The sequence below is a fragment of the Myotis davidii genome, unplaced genomic scaffold (genome assembly GCF_000327345.1).
Source record: "Myotis davidii unplaced genomic scaffold, ASM32734v1 scaffold517, whole genome shotgun sequence".
Lineage (NCBI taxonomy): Eukaryota > Metazoa > Chordata > Mammalia > Chiroptera > Vespertilionidae > Myotis > Myotis davidii.
In genome coordinates, this window is record NW_006287924.1 from 517,081 (window position 1) to 534,480 (window position 17,400).

Sequence of the window (17,400 nt, forward strand, 5' to 3'; positions counted from 1 at the left end):
TGGGTCAACAGCTATGGAGAGTGGGACACGCTGTTCCCTTTTCTCTCTCTCTCCACTATTGCCATCTGCTCTAAGCCACTGTCACCTCTCTCCTGGAACACTGTAGTACAAGTTCCTAAGTGTTTTTTTGTTTTGTTTTGTTTTTTTGTTTGTTTGTTTTTGCTTTCATGCACACTTCTGCCATGACTTGTTTGCCCAACAGCAGTTGGCTAATATATTTTTAAATGCAAATCAGATCTTGTTACACTCCTGTTTCATGCTTACAAAGCCTTGTACATCAGGGCCTTCATAATCTGGCACTTGCTTGCATCCATGACCTCATTCCCTTTTTCCTTTTCTCAGTATTGTGCTACGCTGGTCTTCTTTCTTCTCCTTGAACATGCCAAGCATGCTCTTCCCACCTGTGAGCTTTGGCTGTTGTGCCCAAAAGCCTTGTTGTGTCCCCAAAATGCATGAAGGCTAGATTATAGGGAGGGGTGCAATTAAACAAGAAAGATGAGGACAGGAGAGAAAGCCATTGGGTTTTATAATTTGAAGGTGTTTTCATTTTCATGGGGGAGTGTTTGGAGAGGTGATAAGGTGGCAGGGAATTGATGGGTTGAGTGGTGGGGGGGTAGTAAAGCAGTAGAGGCACTAGGCACATAAACTGTGTCCTTTCACCATCACATTTCTCAAAAGAATGAATAGGGCTTGAGGACTGGCCTTATCTATACAAGATTTTCATAGGAATAGGAAAAGAAAACATTAAGCACACTCACAGGCAGAGTGAAAAAATGCTGAAAAGAGGGAGCAATGGAAGCTTTGAAGAAGAGGGGTAATTGGAGAAAGGTTCCAGAAGAGATGGACAGGAACAGGACCATGAACCCAACTGGAGAATTTTGCAAATAGGATATACTTACAAGTCCCACAGGTAGATTTTTTAATAAAAGCAAGTGTCAGAATTACATTGAATAAATTCCCTTCTGTTCTGGGAAGGGAATTTATATGTTGAAATCCTAAACCCCAATGTGATGGTATTAGGAGGTGGGGACCTTTAAGAGGTGATTAGGTCATAAATTTGAAGCTCTCATGAATAAGGTTAGGGCTCATATAAAAAGGATATCCCAGAGAGCTCCCTTTCCCCATCTGCCATGTGACGACTAGGAAGTGGGATCATACCAAACACTCTATCTGCTGACACCTTGATCTTGGACTTCCCAGCCCCTCCAGAATTATGGGAAATAAGGTTGCTTGTAATTGTCCCAGCCTGTGATACCTTGTGATGGCAGCTCAGATGGCCTAAGAAAATTTCTAGGTTTGCACACTGTTTCTGTTTGTGAGTGGTATGATTAATACAGCAACTTTGGAATCCCCTAAGTGGGGCATGTGTTGAGATGTAACTATCAGGGTTAAGGATTTCAAATTGGTAGCAATTCTCAAACCCATCCATAATTATCATCATTATTATTATTTTGGTTTACTTTTTATTAAGGTATGACACATATTGTAAGATATGAAAATATTTTTAAATATATATTTTTTATTGTTGATAGTACTGCAAATGTCTCCCATCCCCCCTCATTACTCTCTTCCTCCCAGCTCCTACCCACTGTTGGCATACATTCTTCTTGCTCTGGGGAAGTCAGTTTGTTGTTCTGTTCCAGCCTTCAGCTGATTGGCTGAGACCCGCTCACATTATGGAATGCAATCTACATTACTCAGAGCTCCCCAATTAAAATTTCTTTTTAAACACTCGCCCACCTGTCATGACTCAGTGGTTGGGCATCAACCTATGGACCAGGAGGTCCTGGTTCGATTGCCTCCTGTATGCAACCCCCCACTGGGGATTGAGCCTGCAACCTGGGCATATTCCCTGACCAAGAATTGAACTGGTGACCTCTTGGCTCCTGGACAACCATTCAATCGTTGAGCCACACCTATCAGGCTCCCAATTTAAATATTAATCTTATCCAACATCTTCACAGAAGCATCCAAAATAATGTTTGACCAAATATCTGGGTACCATGGCCATGCCAAGTTGACATATAAAATTAACCACCACAGCTAAACTCTTATTAATTTTCCTGATTGCTTTAGAGTATTTATACATCTTTAATTTAACTTGTGTCATGTATACTATAGTAGGAACCTTCTAATACTTCACTTCCCTTTCTCCCATCCTGACCTTCTTGCTATTGTTGTCAGACATTTTACTTTTTCATATGTTATAAAGTGTATACTACATTGTCATTTGGAAGCAAGCATTGTTCATTCTAGGACTAATTATTCCTCATGAATAGAGCAAGATCCTGAATTTCACTGGTTTTCCGGTCTGGCTGGTGGGCACAGGCACTATGCCCAGCCCTGTGTGAGCATGAGTATTGTTTCCCCTATTCGTTTTGAGTGGTTCTTTCTCTGGCCTCAGATCACCTCCTAACACACAAGTGGTGAGAAGTACTCAGCTAAATACTTGAGGCAGAATCTCTGCAGATCCCTGGAGCTTTTCCTTCTTCCTCACTTTGGTCTCCCTGGGCTCTGAGCTCTGTCTCTTCAGCTCAGGCAGTCTGCCAGTCTCTGCCTGGGTTCCTCCTCCTTGTGCCACAGCCTGGAAAACTCTACCAAAGCAGTAAACGAGGGCAGTTATAAGGCTCACCTCATCCATTTCCCATATCACAGGGGTCACTGTCTTTCATTATTTTATATATTTTGTCCATTTCTGGTGGTTTCCAGCAGAAGCGGGGACATTGCACTCATCTCTGTCATGTAGATACAGGGTTAGAATTGCTGAGTCATAGAGTATATGCATATTTAGCTTTAGTAGATATTGCCTAGAGTTTACCAAAACAAATTAAGCTAATTTGAATTGTATACTGATATAATTGACATTCGTTTTACCCAAAACATGTTGCCAGATTTCATTCCCCAGTTTAACAGAGTAAAGAGTGAAGGTGACAAGTTCTTAAGGACATCATTCACTGCTTTTAGAACTTCAGTGGTGTACACCCTAATATAAAATGTATTCTTAAAAGTATTGAGAAAGTGGTGGTGGTGGTGATGAGGGAGGAAAGCAGAGAGACCAGCTACATCTGTCTTTCCTTGACTGATAGTTGCAATTATATTTGACAGCTATGTTTGCTAAGTAATAACAGCTTTGGTTTTTTTAAAAAAAAAAACCTAGTGATATTATATGTTTAGTACCTAGTCCATTAGAAAATTCTCTGTTGCTCTGCTTCCTTCGAGTTTCTCCTCCCCCCCCCATACTCTTTTCACATTGAAGGTGATCCATATTAAAAGATTGTGCTCAGCAGTAGGGTGTAGGGTATCGGGGTGAGAGGCACAGTGCCCCTCTTCAGAGCTGCTGAGGGACAAGGAGTTGGAGACTGCAAAAATGGTTCAATGTTTTCTCACTGGAAGGAGTATTTGAGCTATAAGAATGCTTTTTAGCAATTCTTCCAGGTTATGTATATATATATATATAATTTCTACCAAGTATGACATTTTCCTGAAGAGAGTTACTGTTTGGCCTATACTTTTCAGTATATAATGGCTAATGTTAAAGGAAAGCATAACATTGAAGGAACCTCTTTTTCAAGTTTTTATTCCCAGCCTTTGAGCTTCTTGTATAATAATTTAATTCATTCTTGAGGCAGGTCGCTGTTTCTTTTATGTCTTTGTCTTTAGATTCTCTGTTTGTAAACCTCTCCTAAGAATAGATCAAAAATGATGTTTAGAGCTGTTCCCAGAATTGAGGAAGTAAGAACAGAATATGACTTTCAGACTGTAGTTAACCCTTTCTGTCATCTCCATTTGATATTACAGTATTTGGTATTGGATTTTATCTCTTTCAGAGACAGCACAGTTCTCACAGATCTAGGCATTTAATCCCTTGGCTTGGGCCTGTTTGCTTATTTCAGAGTTATACTATACCAGGGGCCCAGTGCATGAATTTGTGCACCTTGACAGGAACTGTGGACCATGAAGCTGCAGTAGGCACAGGGGCGGGTCTCAGCCCATCCTCTGTGCCCCTGCCCAGCCCCACCTACCGCGGCCCCCAGTGCCAGGTGTGAGTGGTGGCTCCGGCGCCGCCTGCAGGTGTGAGCGGGCTGGTGCTGGCAATGGGTGCAAGTAGGAGTGACGCCAGCAGCAGGTGCAAGTGCCAGGTGCACGTGCACGAGAGCAAAGAATTTTTAGTAACCACCAGAAGCTCACTCCAAAGACAGCAACAGGTACCCGCCTTGGTCTGGCGCTCCTGCTCACCTGCTCCACTGTCCCACTATGGAACCAATGCCGACCATGTTCCGCACACACCCCCTGGTGTTCAGCGCACATCATCGCAACTGGTTGTTCTGTTGTTCCACCATTCTGTCTATTTGCATATTAGCCTTTTATTATATAGGATAAATTACATTTTATACCCTTTCCATAGAAAGTATGAAGTCAGCCTGTCTGGCATGGCTCAGTGGTTGAGTGTCAACCTATGAACCAGGAGGTCACCGTTCAATTCCTGGTCAGGGCACATGTCAGGGTTGCAGGCTCCATCCCCAGTGTGGGGCTTGCAGGAGGCAGCCGATCAATGATTCTCTCTCATTACTCATGTTTCTATCTCTCTCTCCCTCTCCCTTCCTCTCTGAAATCAATAAAAATATATTTAAAAAAAGAAAGTCTGAAGTCACAGCAACTAATAATAACCAGGTTTTATAATTCATTGTATGTTTACCCTTCACCCAAAATGTATGCAAATTGGTTTTATCCTCAGGTCTATGGGGAAAAGTCTATGGAAGTTAAAAACATCAAACACAATGGGAAGCCTTGGCTTGCTGTATCTCAAGCCTGAAATCATGTTTTCAGGGAGGCTGAAACGAACAGAATAATCACCTAAGAGAAATGCTGCTAGAATAAGGATTGCAGGAAAATAGGTTTTTAAAGAGATATTAACCCCAAATTTATCTCCTAGTCTCCTGATATTTCTGTCATTTCTTGGTTTTTACCATTTTCTCTACTCTCCCTAGTTATCAGGTACTGCTCTTGTCTAATAAGAAAATAGTTCAAATCCCTTGAAACTGTGGACTGATCTGAAAACAGAACAATTGAATTTTTGATATATTCATGATTGCTTGTCCAAACACAAACTGTTTTTCCTTTCGTTGGAGAGCCGTTCATTAATTTGTTCACTCATTCATTTGTGCATGCGAACCTGAAGTGGCACTGGTTGTGTCAGTTTATAGTATTGAAGACTTGGTGGTGCTAATCTGGAGAGGGTGGTGCTTGCTGTGGGGAATTAGAGCCCCCTGGGGATTAAGCTTCCTGATTTCAGACTAAAGATTTAACAGCCCAAGACTACCTATTCGAGTGTACGTGAACCTGTCATTGACTTGAAAAGTAGAACACCCTTTCAAAATAAAAATCTACATATTTTTACAGTTTTTTAAAAAGTAAAACTACAAACAGGTTAAAGAAGATTACAATTAGAATAGATTAGGTTTTAGAAGTTGCAACTAAATCTCATAATGGCATGTGACATAAAAGTTGCACATTTCAAAATAATACTGTCTCCTTTTTGGCAATTTTGAAATATAATATGACAACCAGATAATACTTTCTATAAAGTTAGTATAGGAAGATTGCTTGCTGTACTAATATGTAGTTGTTAACTACTCTCCATATGATGCTGCACCTTCATATTAAGAGCATGATTCCCAAGGAATGATTGATGCAAGATATTTCTTATTCTTCTCCTTCCACTAAAGGACTTACCCAGATTTCTGTACCTGAAAGCAGTTTCCCATATAAATGGTTGCTTTTTCAGTATCCATTTGGAGAAACTTTTTAGACTTTCAATCTCCTTTCCCTCCTCCCCTCACTTCTTCCTCCAATTTGGAGATGAGGATGTGATGTAAGTCCAGGCCTAGAAACTAGTGGTACCAAATAAGGAATTTTTTGTGTGGCATATTTTTTTGTGATTATCTCTTCTGTAGATTAAGGAGGTCTGCCTTTATACCTCAAACCCTGTGCCCTGCTTCCTCCTCACCCCACCACTCCCCCTTTGAGTTAGTAGAGCAGGGTCTATTGAAAGAATGGCATCCTACATTCTTCCTCACTGGCTTGTGCTCAGACTAAAATGCCACTATTTTTGTTGTTGTGTCTGTTGTTTGGATTAAAATGTTTTCCCTAAAAACATACAGATTCAAGAATATCATTTTAAGCTCATTTGGGTCCTGTCAGCAACCTGGCCAGCACCTCAGGTGGGGAATGGAAGGAGAGGGCCCCAAAGACAAACTTGGCCATTTCATGAATTGGTCTTGGAGGCATGGAGTCTAAACTGTGTCCTAAATGATGACACGCTTTGAGAAATACTATGAGAAGCAAACGATCAATGCCGTGGTGAACGCACATGCTCTGTTTCCCACTAACTACAGCAGGGATGGTGTTTCTCTATTCTGAATGTATTTGAGGTAGCAATGTAGGTATTTTTGCTTCTTAGCTTTGTACACATTCAGCCATCTCACCAGTTAAAATTGCTGATGCAGCCTCCGACCTGATACTTATTTCTCCATAGATACTATTAAATCCACCTAGACATTAGAGTTTTGAAAGAGCCTTAGGAAACCAGTTCTAAATAATCATTTCTCACCTTTCCCTGTTAGCCCTTTTTTTTTAAAATCACATAAGCACCCAGAAGGCATACTTGATCTTTCTTTTATTTCCTGAACCACATTTCAGAGGGTTTTATTTTTAGTCTCCTCTGCCACAGCCAAAGAGCAGCCCCAATAAGATTCTATCTGGACATCACTTTTTTCCCTTGTTCCAAATTGCTTATTTCTCATCAAAGTCTTGTTGAAATCAAAGTTTCTGGTCATTAGACTCCAGCAGAGCAGAGCTAAGGCATACCACAAAATGCTGACCTTCGCTTATCCATGAGATCATACTAGAACTAAGCATGTAGAAATTTTAAGGTATCTTACTTAGGTACGTAGGTATGATTAATCTCAACATCAGACTGTATAGCTGCAATTTGTTCTTCAGCACCTTTGGGTTGTTTGTGGGTTTGTGTGTTTTTTTGAGAGGGAGAAATGACCACATAAAGTTATAAAGTGATTCAATCTGAGTTTAATGTGGATTAAAAAAATGTTTGTGCAAATGTTAGTAAATATGTAAAAACTAGTGGCCCTGCGCACGGATTTGTAGCCACTTGCCTCAGCAGCCCACCCCGCCCACTGCCGCTCGCAGGTCTCTGCTGCACGTAGCTCACTACCCCGCCCTCCTGTTGATAGGTCGTTATGTGACAGCGTCCAGACCAATTTGCATATTACTCTATTATAAGTATAGATAACTATGGAAAAGGAGACAGAGGATATAAAAGTAAAGTAACATTTTTATATGCTGATTGTTTCCTTTAAAGACAGACTAGATATTTTCTATCTAAGGCAAAATTGATTTTCTTGTTTGGAAGGACTCAGATATGATGCTGTGAATAATGAGATTGTAGGGGGGAAGTGTGACTTTTTTTTAAAGCAAGCTCTCAGCCATTGGACCTAAAAGTGGAAGATTAGCCACTTTAATCACTGGCAGTGTGCATTCCATAACATGCAAATAGCTTGCATTTCTGTCTTTCTTTTCATCATCAATCTTTGTCCCCTCCTTCACCAATTCCTAACTCACTGCAAGACCACATTTGGTCTAAGATGGTGCTTTGCCATTGTCCTGGGTATTGCTTTCTAATTTGAATCGAGTTTTTCTGATTGGGTAAAAGCAAGACTGGTGGTCTCCACCCCTTGACTATGTGTCTGATTTTTGTATGACACATACAAAATGCCCTTTTTCCTAGAGGGACCATTTTTTAAAAGACCTTACTAGGCCATTAGTTCATTAGACAGAGATGTTATACTACCTGAGTAATGATATTCCAAACATAATAGCTCCTATCGCTGCTTCATAACTACAGCTGAGATGTAGATCAAGTCTACGTGGAGGCTGAAGAGGAGGCGTGCAGCCATGGAAACCACATTCTTTTTATCAGAACTGGTAGCAGAAGGATCTGAATTTGGTTGGCCCACATGCTTCTGCCTTCCTCTGATGCCACCATCGAGAACAGTGGGTGCCAGGAGTGGGAGTGAATGAAAAACAGCATTAGGTTTGGATAACCCTAACACTTGACTTATTGAGTGAGTGCTCATGCTTACCAAGCAGTGGTCTTAGAGAAGCCATTTCCCACTAGGCTTTTTTATTATATCCAGGAGAATACCTATGTTGTGATCATTGTAAATACCTGGCTATACTTGCTAATCACCATTTTACCATAGAGCAGACATCAGATGCCAAGCCCTCCCCCGACAACCCTCTAATTTGAAATTCATAGCATTTATGCTTTCATTATATTTTTCAATTATATTTTTTACATTATTGTCTCTTTAATATACGTAGCACTGTATCTATTTATGACTTTAACATATACTTTTCTCATGAACTTATTTAAGTAAAAAAGCAAATTAATTTAAAGGGAAATATTAAGGGAACACAGTTTGGATATTGTCAGAATCACAACAGTAGTATGTGTATGTAATAATATAATTTTAAGGCACCTGCCTCAAAATAGAAACTGAGATGCTGGAAATAATAACAATAAACAAAAATTAAACCCAAATGGGCTCTGTGCCCAGGAACACTACCCAGATTCCAAGAACTGGGCAAGGAATAAGCCAATACAGGGGGAAAGGCCTGACTGGATGGAGTTGTAACTGCCTCCATTAAAAATGACCGCTCTGCACTGTGACTGCTCTTGAGCAATTCTGTGGGGCATTTGTCATGTGGGTGGGGTTCCTGCACTTCTCATTTCAGTGCTTCCAATGGAACTTGCCTTTGTAAAATGTCAGTGCTAAACGTGCCAAAAACCACAGCAATCTTGCATTGTGTTTAAGCTTTTATAATGCTGTAAACTACTTGCAAATAAATGAACCAGAAGTAAAACTGGTTCGTAACAACTTTAACTAAAGTTACAAGGGAAATGTTCATGTTTCCCAGGATGCCTAAATGCCGAGTGATTTACATAAACAAAGGAGGAAATCCTCTTTGTGTTTAGGGATGTGAGTCTAATACAGGAACCCATGTTTTCCTGTCATTGAAAAGCATTCTTTAATCTTTTAAGCACATTTTAGGACATAAAATATGCACATATTCCAGGTGTGTTGTTTACTTTAACATTAAAACACAAGAATAGCACATGACTATTCAGCGAAACCTATTAGATCTCCCTTTGTGTCTCCTATGACACAAAGGGTAAATGAATTGAATTAAATGGATGGAAAGAGCCCTGAGCAGACTGGTAATAGTTATTCCTAATGGGACTTAACAGGCTTATACTTGGAGCTGAAGGCCAGAGAGGCCATTTGTGAATAGAAGACCATACATTTCCTCTGATTGTAGGTGTTAAGGGGATGATGACTTTTTAACCATGAAAATAAATGTAATTGGTGTGAAGCATTCAGAAGCTTTCAGCCAAATATAACTGAAATAATGGGTAATAAACCTAAGCACTATTTGAAATTTTAAAATATATAATTGCTACATTATGGTTAAGAGCAAAGGGATGAGATTGTGCTGAAGTCATAAAAATAGTCCTGGAACCACACCGCAGGGATTCTCACCAAACCCACAGTTCATTCTCTGCGTTGCTGCTCTCCAGCCCAGACACTGTAACACAACAACTCTGGCGTGCATGAAAGGAGAAGCTTACCACCAGCTGGGACTGGGGTAGGTGCTCTCTGTCCTTCATTCCTCAAGGATTCTTTTTGCCATCTGTTGAGCATCTGCATAATTATTTGAAAATGTGGAATGTGTGGGGTTATTTAAAACAAAGAAAGAATGTGCCACGGATACACAGTCTTAGTAAGGTAGAATTCATTATGACAAGTAGTGCTTTCCATTCTTCCTAGTGTCTTTAATAGCATCATTCATACTAAGTTTTACAGTCTCTGCAGCCAGGGCTCATAGGCGCTTCTAGGAAAGCCCTTTCAAAACACTTACTTACCTCCCCACCCTGGAGGCTCTAAGTGATGAAGTAAGCAGACATAGAAAACTATTCCAAGTGACTCTCTCCTGGTGGCTGGTGCTTGACTTCTGTCTGAGAGGTGACACTGTCTATTGTCAGCATGACTAAGGCTAGCTGGAGGGACTGTGCTGGTCCTGCAGGTGTGGTGACCTCAGGAATTCATACTGGGGGGAGCGGAACCACCAAGAATGCCAGATAAAGTCATAATTGGTTGCAAACTTGATACAAACTAGACTATATTTTAAAGTCAAATGGTTCTCTTAAAAAAAATGAGGTATTACTCTTTTATCACTAAAACCTAAAATATTTACACTAGACTATGTAATTAGAAATATGCATTGCAGTTCTTTAGGGGAACTTTATTTAAAATTCAGCCTTTCCTAATGACCCCTACCGGGTGCCTGTCAGCCCTGTATGCCTCTTTCACTGCAGTTGGTTATTGCACACTTGCAGCCTCCATTAAAGATGCTTGGTGTTAATGGGTTAAGTTGTGTTCAGTCTGAATGGATGAAGACATAAAGCTGCCCTTACAATCGTAACTGTATTGTACCTGCTTGAGAATAGAGATTACAACTTCTGTATCTTTCGACCTCACCCCTCATCAAAGACACACATATTAATTCTCTCTCTCTCTCTCTCAGATTATTATGACCACCTGATGTTTGTAGGCAAATTAGCTATAATTTTGTGCTGAAGTTGCTAGAGGGCCAGACCATTATAAACGTCTGAATAGCACAACATACCTAAGTAGCATTTGATCAAGTTCATCCGCATGGTGTCAGATTCCTCTCATCACCTTTCAACATCTTGTGGAGTCAATGCCAAGAACAATTGCTGCAGTACTGAAGGCAAAAGGTGGCCCAATGACTTACTGATGGGGGTGGTCATAGTAATCTGGCCGATCATAATAATCTGGCCACTGTGTGTGTGTGTGTGTGTGTGTGTGTGTGTGTGTGTTTTAGAGGCCCAATGCATGAAATTCGAGCAAGAGTAGGCCTTCCATCCCCCGGCTTCCCTCTGGCATCCAGGACCTGGGCTTCGCCCTGGCCGCCAGCAGGCACCTGGGACCCGGGCTTCCCTCCGCTCCCAGCTTCATCCAGAAGGACATCTGGAATGACATTCGGTCTAATTAGCATATTACCCTTTTATTATTATAGATACACATATAGGTATTTTTTTCTTCTCTCATTCTCATTTTGCATTTGCAGGTATGTGTGAGATAGAAGCCCACTGACAGGAAACTAACCAACCTGCACACCCACTAATCTGTGCTCTTTTCCTGGCAGTGACAAACAAGAAACCTACACAGGCGTCCATTACGAAGGTCAAACAGTTTGAAGGCTCCACGTCGTTCGTGCGGAGATCTCAGTGGATGCTTGAGCAGCTTCGCCAGGTTAATGGCATCGATCCTAATCGGGTGAGTGCCCTGTGGAGTATTGAGCGAAGGTGGTCTCTTCACATGACAACTCTTTTATTAACTTTGGCAGTGGTGATGGTTGTCTGAATCGTTTTTCTCTGTTTCAGTTACACAAATAAGACTTTCTGATTTCATACCCTTCTTATGGGGGATTATAAACCTTTTCATCATGTTTGATGCAGGTACCTAAGGGGATGCAGACTGAAGAATTGTTATGTCTAGTAATATGTTTATCAGCAAAATGCAAAGACCAGAATTCAGATTCATGTCCATGGCTATCAATACAAAAAGCCATGTTTCTCTAAGTTTCATTTATCTCCTCATGCCACCAATTTATTTACTTACTTAAATAAATAAATCCTTAAAAGTTATGAACCTATTGTATTTAATATGAGAAAAAAATTTTGTAAGTATTTATCCAAAGTAGATCCTCCCCTTTTGCTCACATGCATTTACCATATAAAATGTCAATAATGAAGAAAAAGAAAATATAAGTTGTCACTATATGCTAAAATATTAAGGAGGAATCTTTTCCTGTCAAAGATTAGGTGCAAAATTACTATGGGTTAGTGCTGAGAACCTGAATGAATTATGTCCCAAGTAATTGGGAGGATGATATGTAGTCTGAATTCTGACACAGGTCAATGTGTGGTAGGCTACAGGAACTTCTGTGATACTAGCTTCCTAGGGACATCTGTAAATACTGTAAGATTTGGGGTTTACTTGATAAACAGAGAAAGGTGGATTCTCCATGCACCTGGGTGCTAATAAAGATGAGCTTTGCCCAGCTGGTGTAGCTCAGTCATCGAGTATTATCCCATGAACCAAGAAGTTATTGGTTGGATTCTCTGTCAGGGTTGTGGGCTCGATCCCCAGTAGGGGGTGTGTCGGCAGCACCTGGCCAATGTTGTTTTCTCATCAATGTTTCTATCTCTCTCTCTCTCTCCCTTCCTCTCTCTCTAGAAAATCTATAAAAACATAATTTAAAAAAAAAGATGAACCTTATGATTAGTTTTGAAAGATGTTTTGCCTTTATGAGTCTTTTGTTGGGCATAAGATTGAAGCAGCAGTTTTTATACATTGAGATTAGTAGTCATTTCACTGTTTTTTTCAGGATTCTGCAGAGTTTGATTTGTTGTTTGAAAATGCTTTTGACCAGTGGGTAGCCAGCACAGCCTCAGAAAAATGCACCTTCTTCCAGATCCTCCACCACACCTGCCAGAGGTACCTCACGGACAGGAAGCCGGAGTTTATTAACTGCCAATCTAAAATCATGGGAGGTGAGTGGGCATTTGTGTGACTTTAGTCATCCTGTTGCCTTAGACTCACTTTTTTAAAAGTTAGGTGTTCCACAGCATAAAAACAAAACAAAAACAAACCAAAAGAATCAAGGTGCTAGACTGCATGAGAACCATTTTGGGGAGTTCACTGTATGCTCAATCTAAACACAGTGGTGTATTTCCATACTTATCCAAAAGCTGGTGTTTTTAGAAGAATGAGCCACTGAGCTAAGATTGTTTCACTATAAGAACAAACCTGTTCCTTTACTAGAAATATCTTTCAGTTTGGTTTCTTTACTACCATTTCTATAATTTTATTGCAGAATGCTGTTTTCCAGGTTGCTTTTTCCTGATATTTCTCAAGATATTTTACAAATCCTATATAATAAAAGCCTAATATGCAAATAGACCAAATAGCAGAACGACCTGCAGAATGACCGGTCACTATGACATGCACTGACCACCAAGGAACAGGCGCTCAACACAGGAGCTGCCCCCAGGGCCCCAGCCAGCCAAGGCAGATGCCAGCGATCCCCACCCCCCCGATCACTCCGCTGGTTGCCCCCCAGGTTGGCCCTGATCGCCAGCCAGGCCTAGGGATCCTACCCATGCATGAATTTCTTGCACCAGGTCTCTAGTATTAACATAAAAATTCTTACAGAAGTAGTGCCTTTCAAATAGCGATTAGTCTCACTTTTATTTCTTCAATGGTATACAGAGCTGGGTTAGGATGAGTGCTGTAAGCCAGCCTTAAGGAGCAAGTACCAGCATTGGGAACTTAATGAGAAACATTTAGGAGGGTGCTTAACACATTTCTTTTAGGAGGTATTTCTTTTTGTGAAATTGAAACTGTGCTAAAAATATACAGGCCTTGCCAATCACTCTGTGAGTTGAAGAAGAGTATATATATCATAGGCCTTTTTATTCACCTGAGCTCTTGGTTTGAAGGAATTTTTTTAAATGTGCCAGCTTTATCTTAATCAAGTGTCAAATGAAAGTCACATCAGAGACAGTGCATGTTTTCTTTGGGATATATATCTCTTCATGTGAACATGGGCAGAACAACATTGTTCTCTCCCAGCAACTGCTGTACTCATCATTTTGTCATTAGTCTGCTAGGTGTTGTATGGAGAAGACACTGTGCAACACATAATTATTCACTGAATTATTCCTGTTTCTCTTATACAGGAAGTTGCTTATATCATCAGCCCTGAAAGGGCGTTTTTAGGCATTCATGTACAGTCATCTTATAGTTTCTCTGTTTATTCCTAGATAAAGAAAAAAGAGGTGATGAGTGGTCCATTTAACTTCAAAGTGGCCACATCCTATGGTACAAAAGTGAAAAATTTAGACATAGATGTTAAAAAGAAAGGGAATATCAAACACTAACCCCTTACTATTTAGAAACTATAATGAGACACAGCTTTCTATCATGTCTGTGTCATCAATGTTCATCAAATGAATCCTGCTTTCAAAGTCCAGCCTTAACAGACTTGGCAAAAGGTCAAAGTCCACCAGGCCTAGGACCACAGAAGGCTGCATGACAATGGAAAGTACCTGCTATGGAACATTTTCCCCACCGGTGTCTGTACCGTCAGTAACTTGCTTGGCTAGCCCTTAAGCACTGGGTCTCCTTTAGAACTACTGTGACATTATGAATTTGAAATTTCTGTTGCTCGAACATTCCACTTCTCCCTGTTCTATCCTGAGCACAGAGGGGCCAGAGCAGTGCCATGGAATGACTACATTTTCTCAGGATGGAAACCTGAGCTGGAAACAAGAGGGCCACAGACTCACCCCACTGCCCTTGCAAAGGAAACAAGCCACCTCCCTCAGCTCAGGTTGGGAAGAGTTCAGATGACTCTTCCCCTGCTCCTCCCCTAAGGAATGGCAGTAGGCAGTCCCTCTTCTCTGCTGCCTCTGACGCTCTCATTTCTTCTCTCAGAACAGGTCCTTTCATTCTTTTATTCACTCTTTTTCATCATCCAATTATACAACAAATAAGTACTAAGTGCCTACTATGTGCCAGTCACTGTGCTACATCCTGGATATGGAGAATAGTTCTATATTTGATCCCTTAATAAGCCCTAATCCCAAATCCCAGATTGGCAGCTCTTCATTTGCCCTCTTGATTATCCTCAGACCTCCCCACACAGCCCCACCAGCTGCTTCTATAAGCCATTGGCCCAGTCCTTCAGATGTCTTCCAGTGCCCTACAAACCCTAAATTATGCGGAGTTGAGACAGGAACCCATATACGAAATGTTGAGTCATTGCTATGGGTATCAGATAAATCTACAGATTGACTTCCTGTAGAAGATAATAAGTTAATGAGACCAGAATTGGCGCTGCCTTTTGTAACCAAAGATGCATCTCTCATCTTCCTTAGACCTCACTTTTCCCAAGTGTAGTATGTGGGGGTAGACAGTATCTAAAATCCCTTTCAGTCTTATTTTCAGAATCTATAATTCCTAAGGTGTAGCTTTATTGTGAAGTTTAATCACTTTTTAATTTAAGTATCAAAAGCTTTAATGCAATTAAATGTTGACTGGCCCTGGATTGCTATGGAAGGCAAAAAAGTTTGAATTAAGCACATTGTGATTTGTTGTCAGCACATGTCCTTCATGAGTATAGTCTGTCTCATAGTTGCTTATCCTTGATAACAGTTATACCAACATGCCCTAATTAATTAGCATGTTGATCAGTCTTTTGTTCTCCCAGTTATCACAAATCCAAAACTTAAAAATTATGTGGTTCTCAGGTCACTGCTTTCTGGCTCCTTTGACTCTGGGGTACCTACCCCATCTTCAGATCTTCATTTCCTCATCTTTAGATGAGATCTCTTCCTAATTTCACAGTATCGTTTCGTTTCTTCTCAAGTATGGGCCACAAGTCCTAGACACAGTTGTTTTCTGCACTGTGAAAGGCGATAGGTTTTGTTACTTTAGAGAACTGATATGGTATTGGTTTGCTACCCTACACCAGGTTCTTTATGTGTTATCCTAGCAGCCTTTGGAAATATAATTTATTATCTTCATTTTACAGAGAAGGAAGTAGGCTCAGAGAGATTATGAAATAGCTTTCTGAGGGTCACATAGCTAGTAAGTGGCAGAGATATTCAAACACAGGGTCACTTCTCTCTAAAAGCACCTTCCTCGGGGCCACTGAGTGCTACACTCCAGAGAATATCACTGGCATTGTCTTTGGTATGAAAAGTGCCTCCTGGAGTTATACAATACTTTTAGAAAACATTACACATTTGTAAGTATTAAAAAAGGGAAGGAAGAAGAGAATGACAGAGACTATAGGTAGTTTTAACTTTTTTTCTAGTTTTATTACAGATATATAATTAAGAAAATTGTTAAATAATTCTCCCCGCTCCTCCCCCAAGAATGAATGAGTCACCAGCGGCCTTTAAAATCATCTCTATTTTTTTTTATTTGTTTGTTTTTGTTTATCAGATCTTCATTATGTTAAAGAGATGAAAGTGAGGCTATTTTAGTGAATGGGGAAGATGATGGAACCCAGGCTGAAAATACCTCTCAGATACTGCCTCTGGTCCAAGCCTGTCATTGGGAAAACTGAGGCCCCGTGAGTTTGAATGACTTTACCAAGATTAGTGGACTGAGAGCAAGTCTGCCTGACTCCCACTGAATCACACTTTTTAAATATTAGTTCAAATAGGATTATCATTTAAGTATCTAAAATCCCACACAGTTCTTCTCTTGTATGTATTGATTGTGTATATGCCACATGACAGGTTTTTCTTTTTCCCTTGAGGAGAATCAGTTACACAGGAATGGATTGTATGGAACGTTTGAAGTTTTATCTTCAAACATATTTTCTTATCTCCAGAGGACAGACTGGGAAGCTTTGATCTTCTGATGCTGGTTACAGGATCTAGGAGACACTTGTAAAATCCAGGAGGCTGAGTGAAGGCCCTCGGACACTGGAAGAGGGCAGGGTGCTCTAAGCGAGTATAAGGAGGAAGCAGTGGTTTCTTCTCATGCCTCTGTCAGCATCTCCTCTTGTCTGGATAGTTGGAGGACCAGTAAGCTAGGACAGAGTCCTCAAGCTGTGGTCATTCCTAGCCTTCATTCTACCTGTTTTTTAGTTCATTTTTAGTTCATTAAAGGTCAGTCACAGTAAAAAAAAGCGAATCTATTCATTTAGTTGCTGGGTCCCTAAGTTACCAAGCATCCTACAGAGATCGAAGGCAGAGGCATGGACCAGTCTGACTGCTGAAATGTGACATGGCGTCATGAATGACAGGGGCCCTAAAAGTGAAGTCTTAGATTCATGTAGGTCTTACTTACCTCTTCTGAGATGGTAGCTTTGTTCTCTCTGCTTATTGTAAACTAGGGGCCCAGTGCATGAATTTCGTGCACTGGGTGTGCTGGGGGGAGGTGGGGGAGTGTCCCTCAGCCCAGCCTGCCCCCTCTCACATACTGGGAGCCCTCAGGCGTTGATCCCCATCACCCTCCAATCGCAGGATCGGCCCCTTGCCCAGGCCTGACGCCTCCACCAGAGGTGTCAGGCTTGGACAGGGGACCCCCATCTCCCCCCAATCACTGGCTCTGACCCCCGCCCAGGCCTGAGGCCTCTGGCCCAGGAATCATGCCTGGGCAGGGGACCCCCATATCCCTCTGATCGCTTGCTCCACCCCCCGCCCAAGCCTGA

The 17,400-nt window shown here is 41.1% G+C and overlaps 1 protein-coding gene across 1 annotated transcript in view; it reads left to right on the plus strand.

Moving 5' to 3' along the window:
- The window catches only part of STXBP6 (syntaxin binding protein 6), a 193,342-nt gene that overhangs the window by 120,257 nt on the left and 55,685 nt on the right, over positions 1–17,400 (plus strand). The window contains exons 2-3 of the mRNA XM_006759772.2: positions 11,311–11,441; positions 12,556–12,721. Of these exons, the coding sequence (XP_006759835.1) occupies positions 11,311–11,441; positions 12,556–12,721 (297 nt within the window). The remainder of the gene's footprint in view (positions 1–11,310; positions 11,442–12,555; positions 12,722–17,400) is intronic.